The sequence below is a fragment of the Echeneis naucrates genome, chromosome 5, assembly GCF_900963305.1.
Source record: "Echeneis naucrates chromosome 5, fEcheNa1.1, whole genome shotgun sequence".
NCBI lineage: Eukaryota > Metazoa > Chordata > Actinopteri > Carangiformes > Echeneidae > Echeneis > Echeneis naucrates.
The window spans coordinates 20,180,837-20,196,478 of NC_042515.1; the positions used below are offsets into that span (position 1 = coordinate 20,180,837).

General features: G+C 42.8%; 1 protein-coding gene across 2 annotated transcripts in view; it reads left to right on the forward strand.

Moving 5' to 3' along the window:
- The window catches only part of arhgap46a (Rho GTPase activating protein 46a), a 30,616-nt gene that overhangs the window by 2,038 nt on the left and 12,936 nt on the right, over positions 1-15,642 (forward strand). For both annotated transcript variants that reach the window (XM_029502699.1, XM_029502700.1), the window contains exon 2: positions 8,458-8,964. In XM_029502699.1, the coding sequence (XP_029358559.1) occupies positions 8,458-8,964 (507 nt within the window). The remainder of the gene's footprint in view (positions 1-8,457; positions 8,965-15,642) is intronic.

Here is a 15,642-nt window from a genome sequence, read left to right on the forward strand (position 1 = left end):
TTCCTTCTGTGAAGATTAATAGCTGCTTTAACTTCCTCACCCATACTAAGTTGAGCCTGATGCTTAGGAGTGCTGATCATCACTTACTGGCATTACAGAGGATAATAACTTGTATGGCCGTACTACGAAGGATGTTCTGTGAGGATGAATCAGATGACTCATCTGCTTTAGAAGACTTGAACAAGCATATATAATTGCAAAAAGCTGACAGAGCAAAATTTAGACACAAACATTACAAAGAGAGAGAACAGGATAAAATATAGTCACAGATTGCCAGGAAATCAGAAGTTTTAACCTCAGAAATTCACCACCATGGTTGTCTACCTCTAATAAAACCCAAAACTCAGTTGTAAATATGAAAATATTAATCTGTCCCTACACATTAAACCACTGCGATGAACTCCGAGATGATAATCTGCCCCAGTGTTAACATCTTCACTAGGGTGCTCTGCATTTCTAATCCTAAAGAGCATGCCGTCTTCACCTCCACTTCCTCTGCAGGACGTTCCGGACATGTTATTCCCGCGTGGCTCCTCAGGCAAACCCTGACCCACTCCCCACCCCCAAAACACACAGTAACTCTGCTCTGGGATTAGACACTGGCCTCCTTTGTCATGTCAGCAGGGGAGGATTCAGAGGGATGTTGTGGCCCAACTCATAATGAAGTTACTAACTGCTACTAGGGGTCGGCAAGCAGGCCAGATACTAATGGGAAATGTTGTTTTAACAGTAGACAGATGGCAGAGAAGGAATGTTGGGGTTTATTTTAAAGAGAATGTGCTGGACATGTCTTCATGTATAACATGTATGACCCTGAATGATATAACAATGTTTGGACATTGATAGTTTTAGGATTATTAAGTACAATTACATCCTAATAGGTTAATTCATTTTTGTTGTTTAGACAAGTGACCCTTTGTTCCCGCTCTGACAGCTGGTGTTCTGGACAGAAAGGCCTGTATCTGGTAAACACCCTGATCCCGTCATTGGCTTCTCCTGCACATGTTCACTCTCGTCTTTTCTGGCCTGAAAAGTCTCTACTCTACAACTATGGGCAAGGGCTGGATTTTTAGAAGGACAGGGGCTTCTGTTTGGTCAGGCTTACCCCTATAAAAGGGAATTTATTGACCATGTTGCTGAGTAGTGCCTCAGACAGACAGTGACTGTTCAGCAGAGCAGTAAGGGCGCCGGAAGCTCCCAGCATTTTTGCAGAACGCTGCAGTATTCAAGGGAGAGGACAGGGTGACCAGGACAGGACAAGACAATACTCTCTATAGAGCAATCACAGAGCACTGCTTCTCTGTGGTTAGTTTGTAGGCGGGTTACAGCGGGGGCCTCTGAAGTAACATTCAAGACTGCCAACACAAAAATGTTCTCCTGGAACCAGTGGCGAGGTAGGCATTATCATCTAACATCTCATGAAGAATCAGTTTGTTGCAGTGGGGCTGAACACTTTGGCAGTTACAAAGCGTGAATTTACGTAGGCCATGTGAAATCACTAGTTGGAGAGCAGCATGGGAAACACTGTCTCAGCTCAAGGTGGCTGAGTGACCTTGTGAGATCCAGTCTAATCCAGTGCCTAGTGGAGAGGAGAAACTGTCTCTAGATCTGGATTAGGGCAGCTGTTGAAGGAGGTCACTGTGGGACCCCATATACATGTCCCAAGCTCCTCCCTTGCCAGTCTCTGATTGGCTGGACTTCTCTTTGTAGAACAACACAGAGAGTTCTCGTTGAATTAAGTCTGCCTGTTGATCTGACAATAGTCTGCATTGTTTGGTACCATCACAGGCTTCAGAATAGGATGCATTTCACGGGCTTTGTAATGCATATGGCAGTGAGTCATCATAGGACATTCTTGTCAACTAGGTAACCATTTTTAGTCTTATTCCCACAGAACCCACAAACCCGCTGTGTCTAACAAGAAAGTGTTGGTAACTGCTGTGAAAAGGGGAAAAGTGTTCTGACTTCTCAATCAAATCAGTGTGTTCTTACACAAGCAAGCTGTCAGTCCTTAGTGTTTTTTGTGCTGTCAGCAGTGCTGGTTGGCATTGTGTCGGAAACTTGAAATGCAAAAAGTCGATTGAATGTTTTGTTTTCTTTTTTAACAACACCACAGTTTTAAAATAGACCTAATGTCCAGCGGGGAAATGTGCTGCTATAGCCCCAGTATATGGAGCACTGGCCAAACCAGACCATCTGGTTCTTGTGGTTTTAGGCGTGTGTGGGATACTTGTGACAGAACTGCCAATCATGCTATACCCATACGATACTTGACAAAATGAAGGCGTTCAGGGGAAGTGTATTTGTATCATCTCCTTTCAGGAATAACATTTCCTTGCTTTCAGAACGGTTTTTAAACCTCGAAGGCAGTGGATCAGCAGCAGTATTTTCATCTCAATTACTGGGGAAGGATGAGAGAAACTGTAAAACACGGGATTGTCTAGCATCTTTGCTCCCCCCCCCCCATTTCACCAACGTTATATCCAAAGTGTCACCCACAGTTCCAACAGCTTGTTAGTATCTTGTCCATGCAGGCCTTTTGGAGGTGAATCAGGTGACAGGGTGAGCTCAGTCTCCCCCTCTGTTCATGTTTATCCTCCCATCCTAGCCTCGGTCTCTCTGCCAGGCATGTGGCTTGCCCGGCTGTTTGGTCTTAAAGTGCTTTACCTCTTTTCCCCTCCTTGGCAACCTTCTGCCCTGGTGCCTCGGCCAGCTAACATAAGTCGTTCTCTATCATGCCTGACGTTTTTCGCCATGAAAGACGACCCCTGAACTTATTTGCCAATGTCAGCACGTGGCAAGAGAGGAATGGACACTGACAACTGTTACTTAGGGGTGGAAGGAAAAGGGGATAAGGGGAAGAAAGCTGCAGTAGAGAGAAAGATATGGACCAGTATGAGGCCACGGGGCTCTATTTTAAAATGGATGTATAGATTATGAGATGCAAAATCAATGTCATGTCAACTTCAACTCTCTTTATTATAACTTCTTATGTTCTGACACAGTGAAACACAAATCTCAATGTTATATTGATTTTAATTTTCAGGAGATTGACACCATTAAAAAAATATATCCTTGCTTAAGACCTGTCGGACTGTGGTCTGATATCACATATGAAATATGACAATGAGAGCACTTTTGTGTGATTCAATCAACAAGAATACAAAAATGTAAAATTTTTAAAAAGTCCTGTACCCTGAAGTATTTCATTGTATAATTTAAGTAAAGTCTTTGGAGTGATTTAGCTGGAACCTGTTTGGATTCAAAACACCACTTAAAGACCAAACCTCATTTGATTTTGTTGGGGAAAAAGGCTTAGTGTTGATGAAAAGATAAAACACACAAAAACATTGGATTTTATTTGAATAGAAAAATAGTGAATGTAAGTTGGTTTTTACAAAGTCAGTTAGGTGAGTCATTTTTTTCCAGGTTTCATCAACCAAGTTCTTTCCCATTGATTTTCTGCACCTCCTCTGCAGTTATAGAGGTATTAAAATGACAAATGTACTTCTAGCAATTGTAGAGACAGGCAGTGTGCCGCCCTGTGGTCTTGTTTACAAAGCACATTAAGTCAAACTACAAGATAAATATACAGCATCGTGACCCTGAGCATTAACTTTATGAGGGTTTCTGTGGGGATGAATGCCAATTGGCCTCTCACAAGTCCATTACTTTATAACAGGCTTTGGAGTCTTTGTACTGGTTTGCTGTTAAATCAAATGCAGCACACACACACACTGGTTGTCCTGTGAGTTTGACTGACCTCTAACCCCGGTAACTTGGCAGGAACGGGAGGTGTCACACAAAGGCCCCAAGAATGTCTGTATGACAGGTGCGGGGTTTTTTCTGTCATCTGAAACATGTGCACCATTCCCTCTCTGATTGTTCTGAATGCCTGGGTGGAGTAGGAGCCTGCATCCTGCACGGCACCAACTCATATACACCTCGACCCAGCTGTAGCTACAACACAGAAAATTGCATGCAACTATGCTGTTTAAATTTTGAAGTGGAATATCAATGCAAGTGTTTGTGAGTTTGTGTCTAGACTTTGTTTTACATTTGTCTTTGCAGTGCTGCTGATGGGTTTATATACAATAGAGCTGCTGCCCTCTTCCCTCCAGTTTAGGGGGCCACACTCAACATGCCAGGTTTACAGTTACACTCTCCGTAAGTCAAAGCTACTGGAACTGCTGCCATGTACTCAGTAGTCACTCCATGTCGCTGTTCTTGTTTTACAATATTTAGATAAGCAGGTTGCCTAGCAGCCATGCTGAATAGACTTAGTGCATGGTTTATACATAATCAAACAGTAGTTGGATTTGGGCAGATCAGTCTTTGTATTATGTTGAAGTTCATGCCTCTACTTGTCTCTGTGATAGAAAATTACCTATGGTTCATTGTCACCACATTTTTAATGCTTTTGTACCTGTGTGTCTAGGTGAATTTAGGTTTCTCCATCTCCCATGAGTGACGATTTATTTTAAGGACAGTATCTGAGGAGAAAGGCTGTTTGTATGTCTCTAAATAGGAAACAGCAGTTCTGTAAATATACTGGCCAGGGTGGACCTTGGCACTTGGGGCTGTCCCTGGTTAACAGAGCGCTAAGGTTTCCTTGCTGAAAGGCAGGCCCTGTGCGCAATCTCAGCATGGCTTGTTCCACAAGGGACAGTCACAAGCAAAAACTCTGCATAGTCTGTCATTGGAAAAGGTTATTGGTTACCTTACAAGCATACTCAGTGGTAAATAGGAGTTTAACATGCATGGCAGTTTAGTCTGTTAAACTCACTGGAATATGTTTATGAATAAATTAGTGCAGTAATACCCTCCATTTGGCTCAGTTCCTGACAGTGTGCTATCTGTCGTCAGAAATGCCCCTGTGCTACTGAAGCATAAAGCTGCATTTCAGTCATTGCTAGGTTATCTGATGAAAAGCTTCTGCTGTAGTTTAGTCAAAACACAACACAAATAAAACAGTCTTTTTTTCCTCTCCATATATTTAATCTTTTGATGAAATCAGCAACCAAACTGGTACTTCAGTTTGTGTGAAATCCAAAGTTGGACAATGACACGAGGTTGTACGTTGGCCTATTTCTAGATAATGTATTGTCCAGTCCTCTATGTTTACTGTTCCTGGGAAAAATGCCATTTACACTTCGGCTTCAAACAATGGGGCAGATTCCATGAGCTATATTCTGTTGTTTCCCTCGCTCTGGGAAACTGCTCTCCGTTCTAGTTATTTTTGGAGCTGATTGTAAATTGTGGAAGACAGATGAATATTTTCTCCTTCAGAAGGAGACCTCTGGCACACTGGGACCAGGAGTAACAAGATGGTTCTGAAGGTGTACAGCAATACTCAGTTTTGGCTCTTTTGCCTCAATGGCCTTTGTTTTTACAGAATTTTTACAATTTGACAAGCTTTATATTTAGCTGCTGAGGAATAACCATAGACTGCTCAAGTGTCTCAAAGACCCCAAGAGACAAAGACCCTCTCCCCCATGGAAGAGTAAAGAACGAGTTAATACACATAAGAGAATAGAAACCATTGGGTTTCATTTTACATATTTCACAACTCGAGACATTTTTATATAGATCTGCGTAGTCTTATCAGATAGATGTCTGTTGTGGGTTTAAATCTTTAAAATCCAACTAATCTTGACCTTTCTCTGTTCATGAGTTTATTAAAAGCAGTGAAGGACCACACTCTTAACATGGGTCTCTGACATAGTTGGTTTTAATCAGATTGAGTTTCTATAGAGGTAAACCAGTTGTTCTGCCCTTCACTTGTAGGGCCTTATGTGTAATAAGTTAATTTTAGATCAATATAAAACATTTCTGTTAGAGTTAAACATCCCTCAGCTGGCGCAGACTGCATTCCAAGCCATTTATGAGCATTTGCAGTATGAGGTAGACTGCCTCGGTTGTTTGGAGTGCTGCACTATACTTTTGTGTCTTCTTGTCAAGTCAGGGAATTGCCTAAAGCTGAGTAGGCGTGGGTTTATTTATTTGGTGTTAGAGACAGTGACTTTCAGCAGAAACACAAACAACTAGCCCCCTGCTCATTAAATGTCATTGTGGTGGGAATAAATAGATAAAATTTCATCGTAAAAGTGGACGATTCTGTAAAAGACAAGTTTCTTTGTGTTAGTCCAGCCCATGCAATCTCTCACATGTTGTTTGAGTGATGTTCCAGGAATTTCAGAACCTGAACACGAGTTTGTCTTCCTGCTTATCTGGTCATGTCAACAGAGCTTAGCAGGCTGGCTCTCAGTTCTAACTAGTGTATGTTTACCCAGAGGGAAGAGTCCTTATGCAACCATTACACCCCGTGTTGCTAAACTTATCAGCCATGGTGTCCACAATTGACCCTCAAACCCCAGTTTCCTGTTGAGGTACACAGGGCCGTTCCACATGATGAAGTCTGTGCTGGTTTACTCAGAACCATCAGTGGTATGAAGCAATGGAAGCCCGTGCTTTTTTTGAAAGAGTTGGTTTATTTGAATTCAGATACAACCACTGCATTTAGAGAGAGCAGTGACAAACACAGACCTTAGTATCAGGAAATGTGGAGCGATTAGTTTCTCAGTCTGACAGGGCTTCTTTCCGAGACATGGAGTAGTAAAGGGATAAAGGCTGTGGTATGTGTAAATTTGTATGACTGTTTGGCCTCTGCTTTGAATGTCCCATTTGCTAGGCTTCTCGCTCAATTGTTGTGAATCTAATCAGCCTGAAAGTCATCTTCTTATACTCTCTTATTGTGCGTAGCCAGACTACTCATACCACTCTGTGATACTGAATCCAAGCCCAGTAGAACAAACAAGCATTCAAACATTTTTTTCCTTCAAATTTTCTTTCTCTTTATCTCTCTTGGGTTAACACACAGTATAAATACATCCTAAATGATGATTGCACTAAGGCCAATACTGCTCGCTAGGGACTGGGCCAGATGGCCTCCCAGCATAGAACAGTGGGACAAATGGGTAGACAGTATGGAGAAAGTTCCTCTATCCTCTTCATGTTTTCTCTATGATTACTTGACTGTTAAATTGACTCAAGGGTGCTGAGGGCTGGTACTGGCAGCACATTAAAGAAATTCAGACGGATACTTGATGTATGAGGAACAGGTACACAACAAGCAGTTAAAGGGGAGAACAGCTGATGTTCCCCTTGAGTTGTAGCCAATAGAGTGAGATTGTAACCCTGCCAGACATGACTGGCAGCACACTCCTCTGTGTATATTTCTTAGGCAGAGGGCGCACACAGGGTGGATTTGTAAGGCACATTAGAGACGAATGCAGGTATTCGTTACAAACTGGACAGACTGTTCTCCTTGGTAAGCAATGCACCCCTTGTGATGATCATAGGTAGCCCGGACTCAAGGCTTGTACCACAAACAGCCATGTCAGAGGGAAGAAAAGCTTTTCTGTCCCAAGAGAGCAGGGAAAATATCCAAACCTATGGCAGATTCTTTTGACATGAATTCCTCCCCACTGGTGTTTTCTTTTAGATGCTATGCTAGATTTGGGTGGCATACTACGGGAGAGAAAAAAACCTTTGCCAGGACCCTCAAGTGATCATCCCAAGAAAATAGGAGCATTGTAATTTATTGGATATTTTGAATCCTTCCTCTGGCTCTGATGTAGGCATCTACTGTGATGCTAAACTTAGATAAAGAACTCTGGTTGGCTGCATTGCAGTGTTCCCACATGGATTTTCTGTCACAGTTGAGGCCTGCGTGAGAGAACTACATTTAAAGTCATAATTGAGCCCACTATAGGCTAGCCTGACCTAGATATACTACCAAACTGCAGACCAAACTTTTGTCCTATGTGTTTACTGACCCAGATGTTTTTTTTTTTTGTGAAAAGCTACAACACACATTATATCACTCAATTTGAATATGGAGCACAAGTTATTGAATTTGGTTCGTGCTCTAATTTTGTGTAACTGTTTGGCCCTCTTATGTCTCCTTTACTGCTGGGTTGTTAACTGGGTAGTCTTTTTCTCTGTTTCTGCCTCTACCTGTTTTTGTGCACCCTCCCTCTCCACTGTCTCGTGTTTTATCGTCTGTGTGTTGTGCTGAGCTTGCTGCTGTCACCTTGTGATTGTAGTTAAGCTTTGTAGCATTCAGTAGCATTCAGCGCGTAACGTTGTCAATGGCCCCTGCTGACTCCATGCCTGGTGTCTCACTGAGTGTGTCCACCTGTCTCCCTATTCAAGAAACACACACACACACACACACCATCATTCCTGCTGCTCCATTGCCTACTAAAGAGATGACATCACTTTTCACTCACACCCATACAGATGGATGCATGTAGGGGACACAAACATTGACACACTCTCCATATGGGCAATTTGAGCCTTCATCTGCATCAACATATCCTGTTGCAAAATATTCCGTTGCCAGTCTCACATTTACACAGCACCTTACCCACTGTCCGATTTCTTCTCTTTCAGCTCTGATTGGGTGGAGATTCTGGAGCCACGCTCCCGTGAGCGTATGTATGTGAATTTGACCACTGGTGAGTGCGGCTGGGATCCCCCTCCAGGTGTTCCTGTCCGCCAGGCAGACGGTAACCAGTGGTGGGAGCTGTTTGACCCCCACAGTGGCCGCTTCTACTACTACAACTCTACTGGCCGCCGCACAGTCTGGCATCGACCCCAAGGAGCCGATATAGTGCCCCTTTCACAACTACAGGCCATGAAGAGAAGCAATGAGGCCAAGCGGACTGGAGGGGGTGTAGACAGGCACCACCATGGGACCACAGGGAGTCTCAGCAGTGTAGGGAGCCGAGGGCACTGCACCCCTCTAGCCGAACAAGATGGAGACAGCCCTATCCCCAGACCCTTGGAGACCAGCGAGGAGACGGCCAATCCTGAGAGGGACCCAGCAGCAGACAACACATCACAAGGTGATGGGAGCAGCAATGAACACAGCACAGATGGCAGCAAAGACCCACAGAGGTAAGTCTAACCAAACCCTCAGTAGTCTCTACAGTAAATCTGCAAAGAAAATTGTACTTAATGATTAGTGGATTGTATTACCAGGAGGAAAGTGGGGAAATGTGATAGTCATCACAGCCCCTGATATACTGTAGCATAATGACTTTCAAATGCTTCTGCCATGAGAGCACGCAGGATTATTTTGACTTTTGACCACTTATGTGGAACTTAAACTGCTTTTTTATTTTCATTCACTTATCTGAACATTCCATATGTCCCATGTTTGCATACTGTTCCCTGTGAACTGTGCTCTGCCATTTTTGCAAATCGCTACCAAATGGGGAGAATGGTCAATTATATTACAGAGCACAACATTTCCCCTGCTCCAACTAGGCTTACTGGTATGGAACAGCCCCTAACAGTAACTCCTTCAGAGACACCATCATGTGCATGGTGTTGTGGCCTCCTCAAAACCACTGTCTCTTCCCTCCAAGCCAGATTCCACAGATGCCACTCTGTTTCCCCTGGCGCAGGGCCACTGAGACTGTCTCTGTGTCCTTCTATATGCTTACTAAAACCCTGTTTCACACTCCCCAATGCTCATTTCATTTTCCTAAATTTCCTTATTTAGGCCCCTGGCCATCTTAGACTTTAATATCTCTTATTGGTGAGATATTGAATGTGCATGCATGAGAAGCACGTGAGCGGTTGCTGTCTGCGGTTAATAACCAGCAGAACCTTCACATTTGAGCTGCCTATAAACAAGGCAATCCTAAATGTTCTTCGGACTCTCTATTATGGTGACTGTGGTTTTATGGTTCCTCCTGGTTTTCCTTGTAACCTATCTTGGCCATCCTCTGACCCCCCCAATCCTTTGGAATTACGTAATGGGAGACGGGAACTAATTGGTCAGCCACGGTGGTTGACTGCCACAACTGGAGCCCTGTTGTGTTCCCTGGTGTGTGCTAAAATTCCCTACACATAGGGTCCTAGTCTGCTCCAGTGACTCAACCTTTCCCAGAGCATTTTCTGACTCCCTTAAAACAATGGCCAGTTCGTAGGCTGAGATGTCCAGATCCCAATATATTGCCACTAAGAATTCCCCTCATTATGCTCCCTTTGCTAGTTTACACTGAACCAAACAAAGAAGGCATAATCGCATTGTGATTTTTAGATCCAGAATCAGAGCCATGACCTATAATACAACACTGTCTGTCTTGCTATGATATTTTGCACAAACTTGAATACTGATCTTTGACTAACTACTTCAAGGTAAAACACCAAAGCCCCCTCAGGTGTTATACTGATTGTTTAGGACGAATGAAACCACAACATTCCCACATTGAAGCAGCTGTGTAAAATGGGTTTTCAAGCCACTGAGCCATATGGCACCCTATGCCACCATCTCTGCAGGTAATTAGAAACCACCTCAAAATGCACAGAAGGGCTGAATGTGGCATCTCAAAATAGTGATACAATGATACGCCTATCTTCTGCTATTTCCCAGCCTTTTGGTTAATGACAAAAAGTAGAGGAAAGTGAGTGTTCCAGACTTTCACGACGATATATAGTATTAATCTTTTTTTTTAATTTACTTTAAGTAATGGGTTATGTCGTTGTTTAAATTTCCTGAATGTTTGATTTCAACATCTCAGCTATTGTAGGCATGTCTTCACATGTTCCTTTTATTAGCAGAGATGAAATGGTGTTCACTTATGACCTTTTGATAAACGAGGCTGTTCTCTGTGGAGCTGGGGCAATTCCAGTTCTTCTAACACCAGTTTCCTTTTGTTTTGGGCTATTAATATTTCTATTCATAAAAGATAATAAAAAATACTTTTCAAAGTTTTCACACAACAAACCCTTTGTGCTATTCTAAGCACTGGTGGTCAAAGCAACTTCCTTTTTGTCTGTCTCTCCATTTCTTTGTGAAGATATCTGTATGTGTCTATGTACATGATTGTAGGAAGTGCAGACATATGACCACACTTGTCTTGATTGCCAAATCTGTTACTTATCACGCCCTGGGATTTTTTGGGTACTTTGATCCTGTCGAGCTCATCAGGGAAGTACCGTGGACTCCAGAGGTAAACATGTCAGTCACGTGGTAGTGAGCACAGGAACCAAAACCAGCTGATCTTTTTCCATGGTGTAGGAACTCAAGGTGTTATAGATCAGCTACCTTATAACATCTGTAGTGAGTTTCATCAGCCTTTCCAGTATACAAGTTTGTCTGTGTGTTATAGTCATCAACCAGGTAACATCTGGAGGGGGTTTAGCATTGATAACATGTGATTTGTGTGTATGTCTGTCTGCACTGTGTGTGGGCTCCTTTGCACAGAGCTTTTATGTTACAGAGCCCTGCTGAGGTTGAGTGGACGTTAAAGTCTGCTGAGGACACGTAACAACATCGCATAAGAACCCAGAAATGACCCAAGTTAGTTCACATCAGGGTCACATTACTCTTTTGTCTTACGTGCTGGTCTGGGGGGTGTAATGGACCACTAAAAAGAACAAAGGACTTCACTTAAATTCACTTGTCCCTCGGGACAACCAAAAGCTTTCTCTCACTAGGAAGCATAGGTATGCTGAATAGTGAAGAACACCAAAGGATTTATATGAGCCCTCTCATTTTAGCCCTGTAATGACATAGTGGCATGCCAGCATTCAATTTAAGGCAGTCCTGCTGACATTAGACACTCAAAACTTGTTCCTGGTAGTCTGCTTTGGATTGCTTAAAAAAAGTCATATATATCAGTATTTCAGTGAATTTGGCTCTGTCTAGGTTTATATATTATTTAGATGTGTATATATCTAAGGGCTCCAAGGGCTCTTGACATTGAAGAGTAGACAAAGTGGCTGCCTTTGTATGAGCATGCAAAGGGATGTTGGTGTGATTTGAGCCTGATGTATTTTAGGGTACATGTACAAATGTCTCTATTCCACAGCAAAATGTCAGGTATCAGACAAAAATGGCAACCAAAATAAACTGATCTGAAAACTCTTAATTTCTGTTTCAGTTTCTATTTTTGGTTATTTTTCGATAAACCATGAGCATGGCAGAAAAGGTTTAAAAGAGCCAAAAGAAAACGGACTTCCCTTATACATTTGTGACCACTTTACTGTGAGTCATGAAGGAGAAATCACCAGTGGGCTTATGTAGGAAATGTGCGGGCAGCTTATGAGGTAGATAAAGTTTTTAAGTTTTTAATGAATCGCACATTGTCTGCATGTTAACTGTGAGAGCACAAGCCTCTCATGCTTTCATCTCCCGTCACTCTGAGGATGTAGCCACAGCATTTTTATACACACTGGAAAGACTTGTTTTATCTCTGTGCTCGTGGTGTGGTAAGCTTATTTTTCAGTTCTTCCAGATGGTGTTTTAGTCTTCCTATAATAATGAAGTAGTTTCTCTTTCCTTTTGTGAAAGAGTTGTACTTTGAACTTGTAGTCCTTATATGTGTCGTGCTTTCTTTTTTTTTTTTTTCTTTTTTTTTTTAATCTGTGTGTTGTTTCTCTGCATGTCTTTCTCATAAACCCAAAGTTTATATGGCGGTGTCAAGAACAAGATTAAAGAGTTTAAGTTTTGTGTGTCTCTATGAAGCAGAGTACTCAAAACCACTCGTTTTTATTTTAGTTATTGTTGAAACAATGCTTTTACAGTTAACTTTTCTATAAAGTGTTGTGGTGGAGTATCAACAGTATTTTCTTTGAGAAGCAATGGCACCACATGTGAATTGGCCTCAGGCTTGCTACTTCAGCTGACTCACAGCATGAAGACACATTATTGGTGGTGTGTCAATTTAGAAGCCGGTCCGTTTCTAATCGTGTCAGCCAAACGGTGTGCTATAGTGAGATGTGGTCTCATAAGAAGTGTTTGAGATACACTTTCAAATTCCAGAGGCGGGTCTCTCTGGAATCTAGTTGGGTTTCACCTCATCATATGCCTTGAAAATGATCCTAGTGGCTGTCCTCTGGCCCATCCCAACACTCCTCGCAGGGTTGGGCTACTGGAGCCACAGACATGCACAGCTGGTAGACATTTTGGCTCAGGCGAGGGACATGCGTCACTTCAGCTGTTGCAAGACAGCTGGCTTTCTGGATGTGCCTTACATGGGGCTACCATAACTTTTTTTTTTTTTAATGCTTTTGCGTCAAATTATCTTGACTGTTAAAGAGTGAGAGGAAGAATCTGCCTTGAGTGTTGAGGAAGTGGATACAACATTGGCCTCAGTGAATCCTCTTTGTCTCTTCAGTTTCCTTCCTGCACGTAAATCGCAGTGATCCCATTGGTCTGTGCCTTGAGGTGTGTGTGTTGCAGAAACTTGGCCTGAGCGACCTCATTTCCTCTTCCTGTCCAGGCAATGTTAATAATAGCCCCTGTTTCTCATCCACCCCGCACCCACCCCACATTCCCAGGGGGTAAATTTAAGAACTTCCAAATCCATATCCGCCATAGAGACTCAGCTGATGACTTTTCCAACAAAATTATTCCAGGCGGAACATCTGCTAATAGTAGTACATATAGTTGAGACGACCTGGCCTCAGGAAAACTTGCAGTATAACGCTACTCAAAGTAGAACAGTAACAGGTTATCTGAGACTGTGTTTCTTGATATGAGGCATCAGAGAGTAATTTAAATTTGCAGACTGGTAAGTTGATTTTCTTCCCCTGAGGCCAATCAGGTTATCCCATTGGTGTCTAAAGGGCTTCTAAATTCCTTTTTGTTCTGCGTTTTTCTGCCTTTTGGGTCTCACATGGTAGCTCCAGGTTCTGAATGAAGGAGTTTGTATTGTGACTGTAGGTGTGTTTATATGTGCTGTGTGTGTTAAATCATGTTTGCTTGGGAAAATGTTGAGATGGAGATTATCTCTTTGTGAGCAGTTTGGTTTTTCGAAAATCTAAAAGAGCGTTCATCACTCTTAGTGATAATTATTATGTCTCATTTTGCCTCTGTGATAAATTGCTGTGCATAATCCCCTCCTTCAGATAACTTACAATCACCTGACAGACAGACTACTAGCAGGCAACACACCCTTTCCAAACAACTTTCTTTATGGTTGCAAAAAGTCCAGGCCTGTTTTGAGTTACGTAAGAGCTTTTCTGTTTACCTGAGTGATTTCAGTGATCAGGTTCAATCTCCCTCCACCCCCCCACTTACACTCCATTGCAGTCGTTGAGGGAGGCATCTCCGTGACGATGGCACAGCCATGCATTGTGTTGAGGCTCCCCACATTGCTGCAGAGGCCCCTGAATGGACCCTGAGGAATGCCAGCCTTCCCGCTCATTCCCTTGCTGCACTCTCCCACGACTAATCCCCACCCCTTCTCATTTACACATGCTCACACCCTGCTCTCTTGTCTCTTTAGCTCTGCCCCCACCCCACCCCCACGCACACAGCAAATGTCTCCCCACTCAAATACTGTTGTATTTTCTCACCATTGTACTGTCCTCAGCTCTCTTCTGGTCTTACGTTTGTAATCATACTTTATTTGGTTGACCCTAGGTTTACTGATATTTGAGTTGTTCTAGCTGGCTAACGGGATTAGAAGCTTTGAAGGGAGATTGAAGACACTGTACAGACTTACTGTTGGAGTTGGCCACTGGCCCATGTGCAGTGGTGATGATAATCACACCAAACTCCCTGCTGACATCTAACATAATGTGCCAGTGCTGGAGGGATTGAACAATCTAGACCTTCGCTGAGCCTGACTGGGACAATAATGAGCAAACAACGGACACAGTCGTCTTCCAAAGGCTTATCACGGGCCTGTGAACATCACTCCCTGAACCATAGTATGTTTAACATTGCTACCAAACTCATCATGAGATAAGATTTCAGGTTTAGGAATAGGAATGAATAATATAGAGCAGTGTTGTATCTTTAGGAGACTCAGGTGTATCTAGAGGGCCACTTCTGTCCAAGGAATTACCTATTTATAAGGCCCAGCATTTTGTAAAGATACATAGAAGCCCCCCATGATTAAGATTTTGCCCATATTTGCACTCTGGTCTCAGTGTGTGAACATTACATTAGACACTTCCTGTTTGTGCTACATATGGGGAAGCCTTCTCTCCGACCCTCTGCAGGACCTCGTCTGTCAGGAAGTAATGGTCACTATTATTTCAGGGTCAGACCTCATAAAGCATATCACCCCAGTTACCAAGCACATACTAGCCAGATTTATGAGCAACCAGGTTTGACTTGTGTATATCGTGTATAATAGAAGAAGAATTTGATTATTTTGGTTCTGTGTGTGAGGTCTGTTGAGTTCCTCAGTCATCCAATTAAAAAACGCCTTGATGTTTCATGTGCAAGCAGTTCCTGCTGTAGCAGCCTGGTGCTAAACGGTCGGCTATGTGTCAGCTGCTGAGGTGGGAATGATTTTGTTGCATTAGTATCACCTCCCTCCGCTTGACAAGACCAGAGTGAGAAAGCATACACTGTTTCAAAGAGTACAAAATGTGGCTTCTCACGTTTACAACTGTCATCTATCAACCCTCCACTCTCCCCCTATATAACCTTAACACTCACACTTGCTTTTAACAACGAAACAGTGATGGTTTGGGGTGAATCTCTTCCACATCAGAACTTCTTCCTTTCACATGTGTCTGTCTGTTAAGTGTTGTTTAGGCAGTAAACTGTCTTGATTGGTCTTGGTGAGGCAGGAGACTTGTATTGTTCCCAACAGCAGTGGT